The sequence below is a fragment of the Magnusiomyces paraingens genome, assembly GCF_902498895.1.
Source record: "Magnusiomyces paraingens strain CBS 517.90 genome assembly, contig: contig2, whole genome shotgun sequence".
NCBI lineage: Eukaryota > Fungi > Ascomycota > Dipodascomycetes > Dipodascales > Dipodascaceae > Magnusiomyces > Magnusiomyces paraingens.
The window spans coordinates 898,812-911,501 of record NW_022474068.1 but is presented as its reverse complement, the minus strand read 5'-3'; the positions used below and the strand labels follow the sequence as shown (position 1 = coordinate 911,501).

Sequence of the window (12,690 nt, the reverse complement as noted above, 5' to 3'; positions counted from 1 at the left end):
AGTAACAGCTAAAAAACAAAAATTGAAAAAAAAAGAGGGGGGGGGGAAGGCTTAAACAGAATTTAAAGACTTGACATATCGGAAAATATCTAGACAAGCAGTTGGAGTGACACCTTGGATACGACGGGCTTGACCAAGAGTTTCGGGCCTAACCTTTTCAAGTAGAGCTCTAGATTCATTGGAAAGACTACCCAGTACAGAATAGTCAAAGTTTTCAGGGATAGCAAGGTTTTCATCAGATTCAAATGCTCGAATGAGGTTAGCTTCGCGCTTAATATAAGGTGCGTATTTTGCATCAATATCAGCTTTTTGAAGAACGCGAGAAGAAAATTGTGCAAGAGCACCATTAGGAATGTGGAGTGCAAGATCTGAAGGTGAAACTTCTTTAAGACGTAAAATATCATATGCAGAACGACGTTGCGAATCGTTCGCAATTTTGTAGTTTGGTAAACGGCGGGCCCATTCAGCAGAAGATAGTGAAACAGAAGAAAGTATAGATTTAATTTTATCGTACTCAGAAGTGTCCTTAAGATAACGATTCCAGCGTTTATCGCTAACAACTCCAAGGTCACGGCCAATTTGAGTTAAACGCAGGTCTGCATTATCAGATCGCAAAATAAATCGAAACTCTGAGCGTGACGTAAACATTCTGTAAGGCTCTTCAACTCCCATAGTGACAAGATCGTCAATCAACACACCAATGTAGCCCTGACTGCGTTTGATTATAAATGGTAACTTTCCAAGAGCAGCACGGCCTGCATTAATACCGGCAATAATACCTTGAGAGGCAGCTTCTTCGTAACCAGTTGTACCATTAATCTGGCCAGCAAGGAATAAACCTGTGACGCGCTTTGTTTCTAATGAAGGTCGAAGTTCACGAGGGTCGACATAATCGTATTCCACGCCATAACCTGGTTGAAGCATGTTTACATTTTCAAGGCCTTTAATTGTCTGTAAAAACTGAAGTTGGATGTCAGGTGGCATTGAAATAGATATGCCATTGGGGTAAATTATATTTGTGTCAAGACCTTCAGGTTCAAGCCAAATTTGATGATTGTCCTTATGAGAAAATCTTTTAATTTTACTTTCAATAGAAGGACAGTAGCGAGGACCTTTAACAGTTTCACGGATGTGGACGGACTTATCAAAATTATCCATGAGAATTTTGTGTGAAGAGGGGTTTGTACGAGTCATGTAGCAGTTGACCTGGTCATCAGCAAGTGAAATAGTATCATTAAGATAAGAAAAGGGAGTTGCTGGGTTATCTGGGTATTGAACCATCATTCCCTCAAAGTTTATGGATTCTCTTGCTAAACGAGGTGGGGTTCCGGTTTTAAGGCGACCCATTTGGAAACCGGCGGTTTTAAGAGTGTGAGAAAGACCAAAGGTAGCCTTTTCACCGACACGGCCACCAGGGAAAACTTCTAGTCCGATATGAAGTTCACCTGAAAGAAAGGTACCAGTTGTGATGACGACGTTGTTTGTTGAGATAATTTGACCAGATTCAAGGACCACACCACTAACTTTACCATGAGTAGCATTGGGCGAAGTAGCTTCGTGATCAATCAAAATATCAGCTACAGCATCCTCTTTGATTTGGAGATTAGGATAGTTTTTAAGTTCGAGTTCCATTTCCCTTTGATAGATTTTGCGGTCAATTTGTGCACGGGGGCCCCAGACAGCAGGGCCACGGGAACGGTTGAGAACTTGGAAATGAATTCCTGCCTTGTCGACGATGCGGCCAGCCACGCCATCGAGAGCATCTACTTCTTTAATCAAAATACCTTTTCCTATGCCGCCAAAACTTGGGTTGCAGGAACAGACACCTAAATTTGAAAGCTTAGGAGTGACAAGAAGAGTCTTTGCTCCGAGACGAGCTGCTGCAGCACAGGCCTCAGCACCAGCATGGCCGCCACCAATGACAACCACATCATGGAAAGGGGCAGAGTCCAGTAACTTTTTAGAATCAGTGTTTACTGAAGCATAACGCCGTTGAATATTTGAGCAAAATGCTATGTTTTTCTGTGCTAGGATTCTCCGGGAAGAAGCTTGAAGCATTTTGACTTTGATCTCTAGAATTTTAGATCAAGGATGTAAAATCTTTCAACAGGAAAAAAAAAAAGTCGCGCGCGTACACAGTATTACCCTTCTAAGTGGAATTTTCAGGTATTTTTTTTATTATGTATGCTGACTAACAAATGTTAAGTAATTTTCTAATTATGTAAATATTATGTAATAATTAGATAATAATTAAGACTTTATTTTTATTTTATTTATTTTTATTTTTATTTTTCGTATGCAGCCCGCCCCGAAAAATCACGGTGCTCTGTTCCGGGTTTTAAATGGGAAAAATAAATAAAAAAAACTCGGATAAGAAAAAGAAAAAAAAAACTCACGCAAAAATTTTTAATATGAAAAAAAAAAAACTTATACACACCGGACATATTTACTATCACTTGGCTCTAAATGCATTGAAAAAGTGAAAAAAAATGTACCGGTCGGGTCGTTAAAGATTTGAAAGGCCACGGGTATTGTATTTTTTGTTTTTTTTTAAAAAAAAAATCGGGACGCAAGGCTGCAAGCTCAATGTTTAGAAAGTTTTCAAACTTTTTTTTTTTTTTTTTTTTTTTTTTGGTATGGCCTAAGCAAGCTAAAACTTTTTATTGTGTATATATTATATATATATATATATATATATATATATGATGGTGACTCTTCTAAGCTTTAAGTTAAAAATTTCCCAAAAAGTATAAAAAGCTCGGAGTTCCCCTTGCTCTCATATTTAGTATTCTTCTTCTTCTTCTTACTCAACCCCACCCAACCCCACCTTTTTCGATAAATCTATTCTTTTTAGTTTTTTCTTTTTCTTTTTTTTCTTTATTTTTTTTTTTTATTAAAGAAAATTTATATATCATATCAATGTCTTTAGACAATAACCGTTGGTTCAAATCAAATACTCGGACATCTGTTTCAAGGCCTAGTAACGGGCCTCCAATGTTTCAGAGTGAGAGTGGTATGAGCACCCCTCTCAGTCTGCCTGATGTCTACAAAGAGCCTCCACACAAATACCCAGGCCTTGATGTTGCTCAATCGTCTACTGGTGTCATCTGGACAACTGAACGTGCTTCCGAAGTTGGTTTTACCTATGAGGACCCTAGTAAGTAATTGTGATATATATATATATATATATATTGAGTATAAAAATATTCTAACATGTCAATAATCATTCAGCCTGGTCAAATCTGGGTCAAGGTGCCCCCGAAGTTGGGGAAATTGAAGGATGCCCTCCCAAGCCAGAGAATATTGATATCAGCGTGAATACTCGGGAATACGCACCTACTGCTGGTAGAAGAGATTTGCGTGAGGCAGTTGCAAACCTTTACAATGTCAGTTATCGTCAAGGTAAATCCAGTCAGTATACGTGAGTAATTTTTTTTTATTTAAATCATTGAATTCCCAGTAAACTTATCTTAAACATGGCTCAAGGAGCTTTACAATGCTTTGATAAGTAATCTTGAATTAGAGGCTATTTTTTTTTTTTTTTGCTGGGATCAACTTCAGCCGCACCCTTTACATTCATTTCTAACGTATATTTTTTTTTTTTAGTTGGGAAAACGTTTGTATAGTCCCCGGAGGTAGAGCTGGTTTGATTCGTATTGCTGCTATTTTGCGTGACTGCTACCTGTCTTTCTTTTTCCCCGATTACACTGCGTATTCTGAAATGCTTGCACTTTTCAAGAATTTTGCACCTATTCCAGTTCCTCTTGATGAAAGTGATAGCTACAAGGTCCATTTGGAAACAATTCGTAACGAACTTAAACGTGGTGTCACTGCTCTTCTTACCTCGAATCCTAGAAATCCCACTGGTCATAGCATTGAAAAAGATGACCTTAAAAAGCTCCATGACATGTGTCGTGAGCACTGTTTACTTATTATGGATGAGTTTTACTCAAGATATAACTACAAGACCAATTGTGACGGTACTGCTGTCTCGTCTGCAGAATTTGTTCAGAATGTGAATGTTGATCCTGTTCTTATTCTTGATGGTCTCACTAAAGCTTTCCGTCTTCCTGGTTGGCGTATTTGCTGGATTCTTGGACCTAAAGAATATATCAATGCTCTTGCTTCTGCTGGTTCCTATCTTGATGGTGGATCCAATGTTCCCTTTCAAAAGGCAGCTGTTCAATTGCTGGAGCCAGGTCGTGTTCTTACTGAAATGAAGGCTTTACAAACCCATTTCAAAATGAAGAGAGATTATTGTATCCAACGTCTTGAAGAAATTGGAATTAAGATGAAGTCAATTCCTGATAGTACATTTTACTTGTGGCTTGATTTGACAAGCTTACCAGGGAAAATTAAAACAGCCTTGGGATTTTTCCAGGAATGTCTTAAAGAAAAAGTCATTGTTGTTCCTGGTGTCTTTTTTGATTTAAATCCTCTTGCTCGACGTGAAATTCACGATTCACCAATGTTTCATTATATTCGTTTGTCTTATGGTCCTGATATTGAAACACTGAAGCGTGGTTTGGATGGCATCCAAAGAGTTGTTGAAAGATATAGAGCCTCTTATCAAGCCTCTGTTTCTATTTTACCCCAGCGTTGATTTTGAAAAGTATAGGCCAAAAAAAAAATTTTTTTTAAATAAAATTAATAACATTTATTCAACATTAATCATTTATCATTTATCATATAAAGGTGTTCCTTAGGAATTTATACATAAATTGAATTTAATAATTCATTAATGGGTTTTTTAAAATGACCTTAAACCAATTTATCTCTAAGTGAATGTAAGTATCATTGTGTGGCTAGTGTGAAAATCTTTATTGACAGAGATATCGATGGAGCCAAAAAAAAAAAAAATTCCTAATCAAGTGTCTGGCTTCTTCCATCTAAACATATGCTTAATCAAAATATTCAATGCTATTCATTCATTCATTCATTTTATGGTTCATTTCTACATGAACAGCAAGCAAGCCGTATTCTTTCTTTTTTTTTTATAATTATTCATTATTTATTATAATTTGAAAATACAGAACGAAGGTGCATATATATATGTGAGAGTGTTTGAAAAAAAAAGAAAAAATAGTGATATATAAATAGCGAGCAGCAACAGCAAGAATAAAAACAAAAAAAAAAGAAACTTGGAGAAACTTGTGAGAAATAAAAGGAACGAATTTAAGTTGTATGAAATAGTTTGAATTATTTTAAAGATTTTTTTTTCTTTTTTTTTTTTTTGTTTCTGTTTTTTTGTTTTTTTAAAAAAAAAATATTCTTTTTTTTTTCAGTCGTTTTTTCTTATATATTTTTCTTCTTTTTTTTCCATAAATTTTCTTTTTTCTTCTTTTTTTTTTATTCTTTTAGTAAAACCCTTGAGAAGGCATTTGAACAGCTTCGCTCTCTCCATTTTCTTCAATTCCCTCTTGCTGTTGTTGTTGTTGTTGTGGAGGTGTGGGACCGAGTCCACCAAAAAACATGGGCATATGGTGAGGAAGAGGAGGTGGATGGTGGGGGTGGTGAGGATGATGGTGATGCATAGGTGGTGGTGGCCCCATGAGAGCCCCAGGTGGTGGTCCAAACATGTGCGATGGATGATGGGCAATATGATTCATATGTGGGAGCTGTTGTGGTGGTGGTTGTAAATGTGCATACATTTCATTACCCGAAATTTCATCGCCATCTAAACCCACTTCGGTAGTAGCGCTCTCGGGCTTTTCCGAAATCGTAGCAGCCACGGTATCATCTTCAGCATTAATAACACCTTCACGATCCTTAATACCTTCAAAATCGTCATCTGCATCTTCATCATAGCCAAAGTACATGGGCACAGGCACAACTGGGAATTGAGGATGCCCACCCATATGATTGAGAGGGTTCATGGGTAACTGGTGAGGAGGTGGTGGTGGTGGAGGGGCCATCATACCATAAAATGCAGCAGCTGCTGCATACATGTATTCGCCACCGTCTTCAGGGAAGCCCATTGGAGGCATAGGACCAGGGCCACCTGCAAGATGAGGAGGCGGGACCTGGCTCTGAAGATGATGTGGTGGTGGGGGTGGTGCGTGGGGGTGTGGTTGACCTGATGCAGGACCTGTAGGCCCGCCCACATATTGGTGACCCGACATTGGAGGAGGAGGCATCATGGCCAAGCCTGGGGGTGGAGGGACTGGAGCACCAGTTGGCCACGCGCCGTATCCCGCAAGGTAATCAAGGGGGCCAGGCCCTGGAACAGGATAATAAGTAGTTCCATCGTCAGGGTACTCTGGAGCTCCAGCCGGAGAATCAATATAAGACAAAGAGAAACGATGAGCATGACCATGTACAGTTGTTGATGAAGATATGCTACCGTTGCTGATATTATCAGTGTTACCAGTACTGCTGCTACTACTACTACTGTTATTGCCACTTCCAGGATGGTAGCTGCTGTGTCTATTGTTTGCTGGAGCTTTTGTTGTATGTCTACGTGAAAAGGACGAAGAGTCAACAATGACGGCGCCACCAGGTCTATTTGTTTTAGTATTTTGTTTTTGCTTAGGCTTATTGTTGTTGCTGTTAAGGCGTCTCTTATTGTCAGTGAGTAAAGTGTTTGAAACTGTCGCCGCGGCCTTTTCCAAAACAAGTGTAGTTGCAGTAGAGCCAGAAAGTTTGGTATCTTTAGAGTCTTCAGTCAAAGATTTAGGTGGCGGTGGAGTTGTTGATAAATCACGTTCTCGAGAACTCTTGATGGAAGCTTGACTACGTGAAAGTCGCTGTTGTTGTTGTTGTTGTTGTTGTGTTTCAGTAGTAAAAGAGCCTTGGTTTTTTTGGCATGAGGAGGAAAACGATGAAGTTTTTGAATCCAGGAAAACTGTGTCCATCTGCTCATCACCAGAAACATAAAGGTCAGGAGACCGAGAAGGTGATGGCGAAATGGAGAATGGAGAAGGTGGAGACAGTTCAGGTTGGGTGATTTCAGTTGTAATAGTAGTGGTGGTTATTGTTGCCTGCTCTTGCTTGTAAGACCCGTTTTGTTTGTTGCGATAATACTTGTTTTTATAGTTTCCGTTAACGCGAGTAGTACTTGTTGTTGATCTACGGCTGTCACGAAATCTAGGTTGACGAAAAACGTCTTCCGATTCATTATTAAGGGAGATAGTATCAGATGGATTTGAGATACGGTTTGAAATATTGCTGGTTGATGGTGCTGTTGTTGTTATTGTTGTTGTTGCTGTTGCTGTTGCTGTTTCTGTTTCTGCAGTATTAGAGTTAAGCTCATTGTTAGCAGATGTGCCCACGATTACATGCAATGGCTCGTCATCCATTTCGCAGGATGATGGCGCGGGTATCAGGGCGTCATTCTGGGATGTTAAGCTTGTTGAAGAAAGAGCAAAGGAGTCTTGGTTAACTGCAACATCTTCGACTTGGTTGTAGTCATTGTCTTCAAGGTCGAGTGGTTTATTATAATGGTAGTGATGCAGATGGTGGTTATTAATTTTCTTATAGTTGCCATTATTATTGTTGTTATTTCCATTGTTAATATTATTATTATTGGCAGCATTATTACGGTATCGGGGCTTGTAAGAGTAGCGTATGTTTTGGTTACGAAACTTTTGCTGAAACCCAGACTCATCAAAAAAATCAGAAGAAGATGAAGAGGAAATGCTATGATGATGATGATGATAATGATGATGGGGGTTGTTATTGTTGTTGTTATTATTATTATTATTGTTATAATTATTATTAGTATAATAGTTGTAGTGATGATGTTTTTTCTTGAGCAAAGCAGCTGGAGCAGTTGGAACACCCTCGAGTCCCGGAGGAGGAAGAGGAGGAGGTCCTGGGGTCAGCCGCTCAAGAGAAGAAGATGTAGGGATAGAAGAATAAATAGATGTACGCTTTGAGCGTTTATTATTGATTTTATTAAAGGATGGAGAAGATGACAATGATGGCTGATTAACGAGCGACGCGTGGTCTTGGTTAGCTGACATTCCAGAGAAAGATGGTTAATATAGATCGAAAGAAGAAGATGGAAGTAAATAAAATAAAAAAAAAAAATTTAAGAGAGATTATTGAGAAGGCCAAGGGCCAAACATGATCAGAAGTTGAATGATATAGAATAGAATAAGATAGAATGGAATAGATTGAAATGTACTGAAATGGACTGAAATGGATTTAAATGTGAGTTTTATTTTTTTTTTTTTTTGGTGGTGGTTGTAAAGGTTTTAAAGATTTTATTGATTGTAAAGGGTTTTCGTTATTTTTTTTTTTATGTGTGTGTGTATTTAAAAAAAAAAAAAAAAAATAAATAATAACAACAGAAATTTTTCATAAACAAAAAAAAAAAAAAAAAAAAAACAAATGATGTCAGAAATCAAATCAGCGATCTTTTATATATTTATTTTTTTTTTTTGCCACTCTTGTTACAACAACAACAATAGAAGCACCGCTTCTAACAAAAAATTGTTTTTTTTATGACATTACAAAAAAATAATTCTCTACGCACGTGATATTTAATGCGGCTAATTTTACAATGTAATATGCTTACTAAGCCATCTTCTATAATAATAATAATAATAATAATAATAATAATAATAATAATAATAATAATAATAATAATAATAATAATAATAATAATAATAATAATAATAATATATCATGAAGACTTCTCTGGTCCAAGTACCCTCTCACGAATTTCAGCCCATGACAAATGTTCACTTCGCTCCCCACGTTCTGTCAAGTCATGCCGCAGCCATTGTAGTGCCAATTCCAGCAATACACTATTCTTTGGAATTACAAGTGCTCCAGCCACATCATCTGCTGTAATTGTAGTTGCTGGTACAATTTCAGTTTCACCAGTTGATCCATGACGTACAATACGGTTTGTCTCAAAATGGTCAAGAGCAACACCAGCCACTGAAACTTTAGAAACAGAACCATCCTTCTTTTCTTCAAGCTCAACAACATATTCACCAAAATGAGTTATAGCACCAGCATGCATATGGACAGCATGGGTGGGCCATTCACCGAGACCATCAAAAATATGGGTTGCGTAAATAACAGCACAATCACGGGTCTCTGTTTCAGTGCGTAAGAAATCTAATAACCGCGCACGTACAAGTACATCCAAATCCACAGTAACTTCATCTAACAGTAACACAGTCCAAGGACGCATCAACCCCATAGCAAGTTGAACTCTACGACGCTCACCGTCACTAGCACGATGCATGCGCCAGCGCAAATCAATGTCAAGGATATCCACAAGCAGCTTACGTCGATCAGCATATGCTCCAGATGTGCCGCCACCCATGGATTCGAGTAACTCGACAACACCTAGGTCATAGCGAACAATTGGGTTAGTAGCCCACTCAGTGCCCAAGTATGTTAGTGCAAAATCAATACCGTCATCAGACCGTGCAGCTGAGCCGTGGGTGCGGAATGGGTCACGGCCATAGATACGCACGGCACCTTGTCGCGCCAGAGTTTTGCCTGCCAGAACACGAAGGAGTGTAGATTTGCCTGCACCATTTGCGCCAATGAGTAGAGTACGTGAACCGCGAGGAAGTTTGAGTGATGTTGGGTAGATACCTGTTGTACCGTTAGGGAAGATATAAGTAAGATTATTGACATCGATGGCCGGAGCCGGGTCTTTGCTAAGGTTAGACATATTTTTTTTTATTATTATTATTTTGGTTTGAATTGATTGTGATTGTGATTGTGATTGAGATTGAGATTTACAAAACAGCTGAGATTTTTTGAAAAAATAAAAAAAAAAAAAAAACTGTGGTTTTCAGTTGGCGCAACAACAATAATAAAAAAAAATGGTCAGATTTTCACGTGATTTTCACGTGATTAATTTTGCATTTTTTTTTTTAAAATAATATTAAAAAAAATGGCACCACCACCACCACCATCAACACCATTTACCCACCCATCTGTTACTGCCAATAGCCAGTGACCCAATAAAATTTTTGCTTTATCCACACACACACACACACAATTTTTTTTTTTTTCTATATACCAAACCCCTTTTCCTTCTTATCCATTCTCTCTCTCTTTTTTTTTTTTTTTTTTTTTTTTTAATATATCATCATCATCACCACAACTCTCCTCATCATATATCAAACAATGCTTTCCCGCGCTTTCACTCGTAGAGCCATTGCTCCTACTCTCCGTCGCAACTTCACCTCCGTCAAGCACGGCCACGAGTCTGAGGTCCGCTCAGCATTCACTTACAAGCCTGATGCTGCTGCCGGTGCCGAGTTTATCAAGCTTGAGGAGGAAACTGCTCACCACTCTGAGGCTACTGCTAAGTTCTGGGGAAAGATCTCTCTCTTTGTCGTTGTCCCCGTCATTGCTGCCACTGCTATTCACACTTATATCATTGAGAAGGAACATTTTGAACACTTGGCTGCTCACCCCCGTCTCCCTGACTCTGAACTCCCCCCAGAGTTTGACTACCAGAATGTTAGAACCACCCGTTTCTTCTGGGGTAATGGTGACAAGACTCTTTTCTGGAACGATTACTTCAACCACAAGAGAGAGTCTGACTAGAAAAATCTTATTTTTTTTAATTATAACAATATTATCGCTTTAATGTATCTTTGATTCTTATTCTAAACTATCCTTTAAACAAACAAACACACACAAAAAAAAAAGAAAAATTTTTTGAGTTTTTGAACCATATTTTGAACTACTTTAAAATCTTCCTTGTAAGCATATATACTATATATATATAAACATACACATCTTAACAAAGTTATTATATATATATATATATAAATTATTACGATTCGTAGAATTATAATGATGTTGATTATTATTATTATTATTATTAATTAATTAATAGTATATATGAAACCCCCTCCACTATTACAAGGTCGAAAATACAAACAAATTGTTTGTCGCAGCTATCGCTATAGAGTTTTCGCGTGGATGCCAACTCAAGTGCAATATATTCTTTTTAAAGTCAATCGTCTCATAATCCAAGTCTCGGCGCATCATATTCATAGTGCCCCGACCAGGACTTTGACCACGACCATTACTATTGCGACCCCCATTCTTCATCATTCCACCATTGTTCATCGACATGGGCATCCCAACCTTCTTGGCCTTAAATGCACTCTTATCAGCTTGTAACACAATCTCCGTCTCCTCAGCATTCGGATCCACTGCATTCGGGTAAATCATAAAATTGTTATTGTAAGATCCCGTCATAACAGACTTGCCATCCCCAGAAAATACAACCTCAAACTTATCAAAAATCGCATCATTCTCATAAGTATCACACAGCTTGTCACGAATATGCTCATGAATGCTAATCGTCTTGACAGGCTCCCTCTCCATATTCACATCCCAAATCTTTACAGTCATGTAATCGCGAGAAACAATATACCGCCCATCAAAGGAAAACCGCACGTCAGAAATGCTTGACGTAATTTCAGTAAAAAACGAGTGTTGCGCAGGATCCATCCATTCCTCATAAATTTTGGCATGGTGGTCGCATAGCGCATTTTCTCGCATATCCGCAAGCTTGATTGTGCCCTTGGATGACGAGTACATAAACAGGTTGCAGCTAGTGGGATGAAACTCTGCAGCAGTAATCACCTCCGTCAGCTCTTCCATATTGGCCGGCTTAATGTCCACAATATTGAAACTCTGGTCTGCAATCCCTAGATTCCATAAGTTTATTCTCAAATCATCAGCACTAATAAAAGTCTCACCATCTGAATTAACACTTATCGAATTGATGTGGTAAGTATGAGCATTGGCATAGATTCGGCGAGGAGTTGCAGCTATAATTGTCTCGTGCAGAGACAGCCGCGGGAGCCGGAGATTGTTCAGAGACAAGAGTCCGCCAGTGGAGCGACCTCCAGCAGCCCCGCCAGCGGGCCCATTGTTAAAAGTGTTTGGATTGGTGCCATTATTTGTAACCGACGATGCTCCTGCTGCTGCTGCCGCTGCTGCCGCAGCCGCCGCGGCCGCCGCAGCAGAGTTTTGTCCATTATTAGGTAAAAGCGAGTTTGCAGGATTAAATCCAGGGATTCCTCCGAGGTTGCTCAAGTTAAGAGGCAGGGATCCACCATTGGCTGCAGCCATATCTGAAAGATTATTTTCCACAACGACCTTGAGGTTCTTTTCATAAATCTTCCAAAGCTTAATGGTCTTGTCATTTGTGGAAAGCAAAAAATGTGCTTGGTTCTGACGCTTGCACCACTTGATCTTATTGATTTTCTCTTCAATCTCAAGTGATTTTAGATAATCAAACTCTGCATCATGGGATTGGAACTCCGTGTGGAATTTGTATTCGCATCCCTTTTTGGTCTGGTTGCGTTCAAATAGTACCACGCGGCCGCCTCTATCTCCGGTGGCCAGGTAGTCGCCTGTATGGTCAAATTCAACTGTTGAGATGACGTCTGCCTCCGTGATATTTTCAATGTCACTCTTATCGCCAAAGCACTGTGAGAACTTCCATGTCTGCTTGGGGTTTGTGCTGTCGTTATCAGTCATGGTAGTAGGTGGTATTATAGTAGGTTAGATGATGGAGATGGAGATGATAATGAAGATGATGATAATGATGATGAAAATGAAAAAGAAAATGAAAATAAAAATGAAGATAGTTTAATATCTAGTTTGAGCAATATAGGATAGGTCAAAGTTTGTGGTGGCGGTGTTAGAATTGTTGTTGCTGTTATCAATGCTATAAAATTTGAAGAG

The 12,690-nt window shown here is 38.7% G+C and overlaps 6 protein-coding genes across 6 annotated transcripts; 2 read left to right on the top strand and 4 right to left on the bottom strand.

The window, feature by feature from the left end:
• Window positions 1-51: 51 nt before the first annotated feature.
• On the bottom strand, window positions 52-2,058 carry SAPINGB_P002013 (uncharacterized protein; the record flags this gene model as incomplete). Its single annotated transcript, XM_031996733.1, has 1 exon — window positions 52-2,058. One exon carries the CDS (start codon window positions 2,056-2,058, stop codon window positions 52-54), a length of 2,007 nt encoding a protein of 668 aa, XP_031852624.1.
• An 861-nt stretch (window positions 2,059-2,919) lies between these two features.
• Window positions 2,920-4,603, top strand: SAPINGB_P002012 (uncharacterized protein; the record flags this gene model as incomplete). Its single annotated transcript, XM_031996732.1, has 3 exons — window positions 2,920-3,157; window positions 3,232-3,421; window positions 3,607-4,603. The coding sequence occupies 3 exons, from the start codon at window positions 2,920-2,922 to the stop codon at window positions 4,601-4,603; spliced, it is 1,425 nt and encodes a 474-aa protein (XP_031852623.1).
• Window positions 4,604-5,357: 754 nt separating this feature from the next.
• Window positions 5,358-7,964, bottom strand: SAPINGB_P002011 (uncharacterized protein; the record flags this gene model as incomplete). Its single annotated transcript, XM_031996731.1, has 1 exon — window positions 5,358-7,964. The coding sequence occupies one exon, from the start codon at window positions 7,962-7,964 to the stop codon at window positions 5,358-5,360; it is 2,607 nt and encodes an 868-aa protein (XP_031852622.1).
• A 665-nt stretch (window positions 7,965-8,629) lies between these two features.
• Window positions 8,630-9,640, bottom strand: SAPINGB_P002010 (uncharacterized protein; the record flags this gene model as incomplete). The annotated part of the gene is made up of 1 exon (XM_031996730.1): window positions 8,630-9,640. The coding sequence occupies one exon, from the start codon at window positions 9,638-9,640 to the stop codon at window positions 8,630-8,632; it is 1,011 nt and encodes a 336-aa protein (XP_031852621.1).
• Window positions 9,641-10,101: 461 nt separating this feature from the next.
• Window positions 10,102-10,527, top strand: SAPINGB_P002009 (uncharacterized protein; the record flags this gene model as incomplete). Its single annotated transcript, XM_031996729.1, has 1 exon — window positions 10,102-10,527. The coding sequence occupies one exon, from the start codon at window positions 10,102-10,104 to the stop codon at window positions 10,525-10,527; it is 426 nt and encodes a 141-aa protein (XP_031852620.1).
• Window positions 10,528-10,845: 318 nt separating this feature from the next.
• Window positions 10,846-12,483, bottom strand: SAPINGB_P002008 (uncharacterized protein; the record flags this gene model as incomplete). The annotated part of the gene is made up of 1 exon (XM_031996728.1): window positions 10,846-12,483. One exon carries the CDS (start codon window positions 12,481-12,483, stop codon window positions 10,846-10,848), a length of 1,638 nt encoding a protein of 545 aa, XP_031852619.1.
• Window positions 12,484-12,690: the final 207 nt, after the last annotated feature.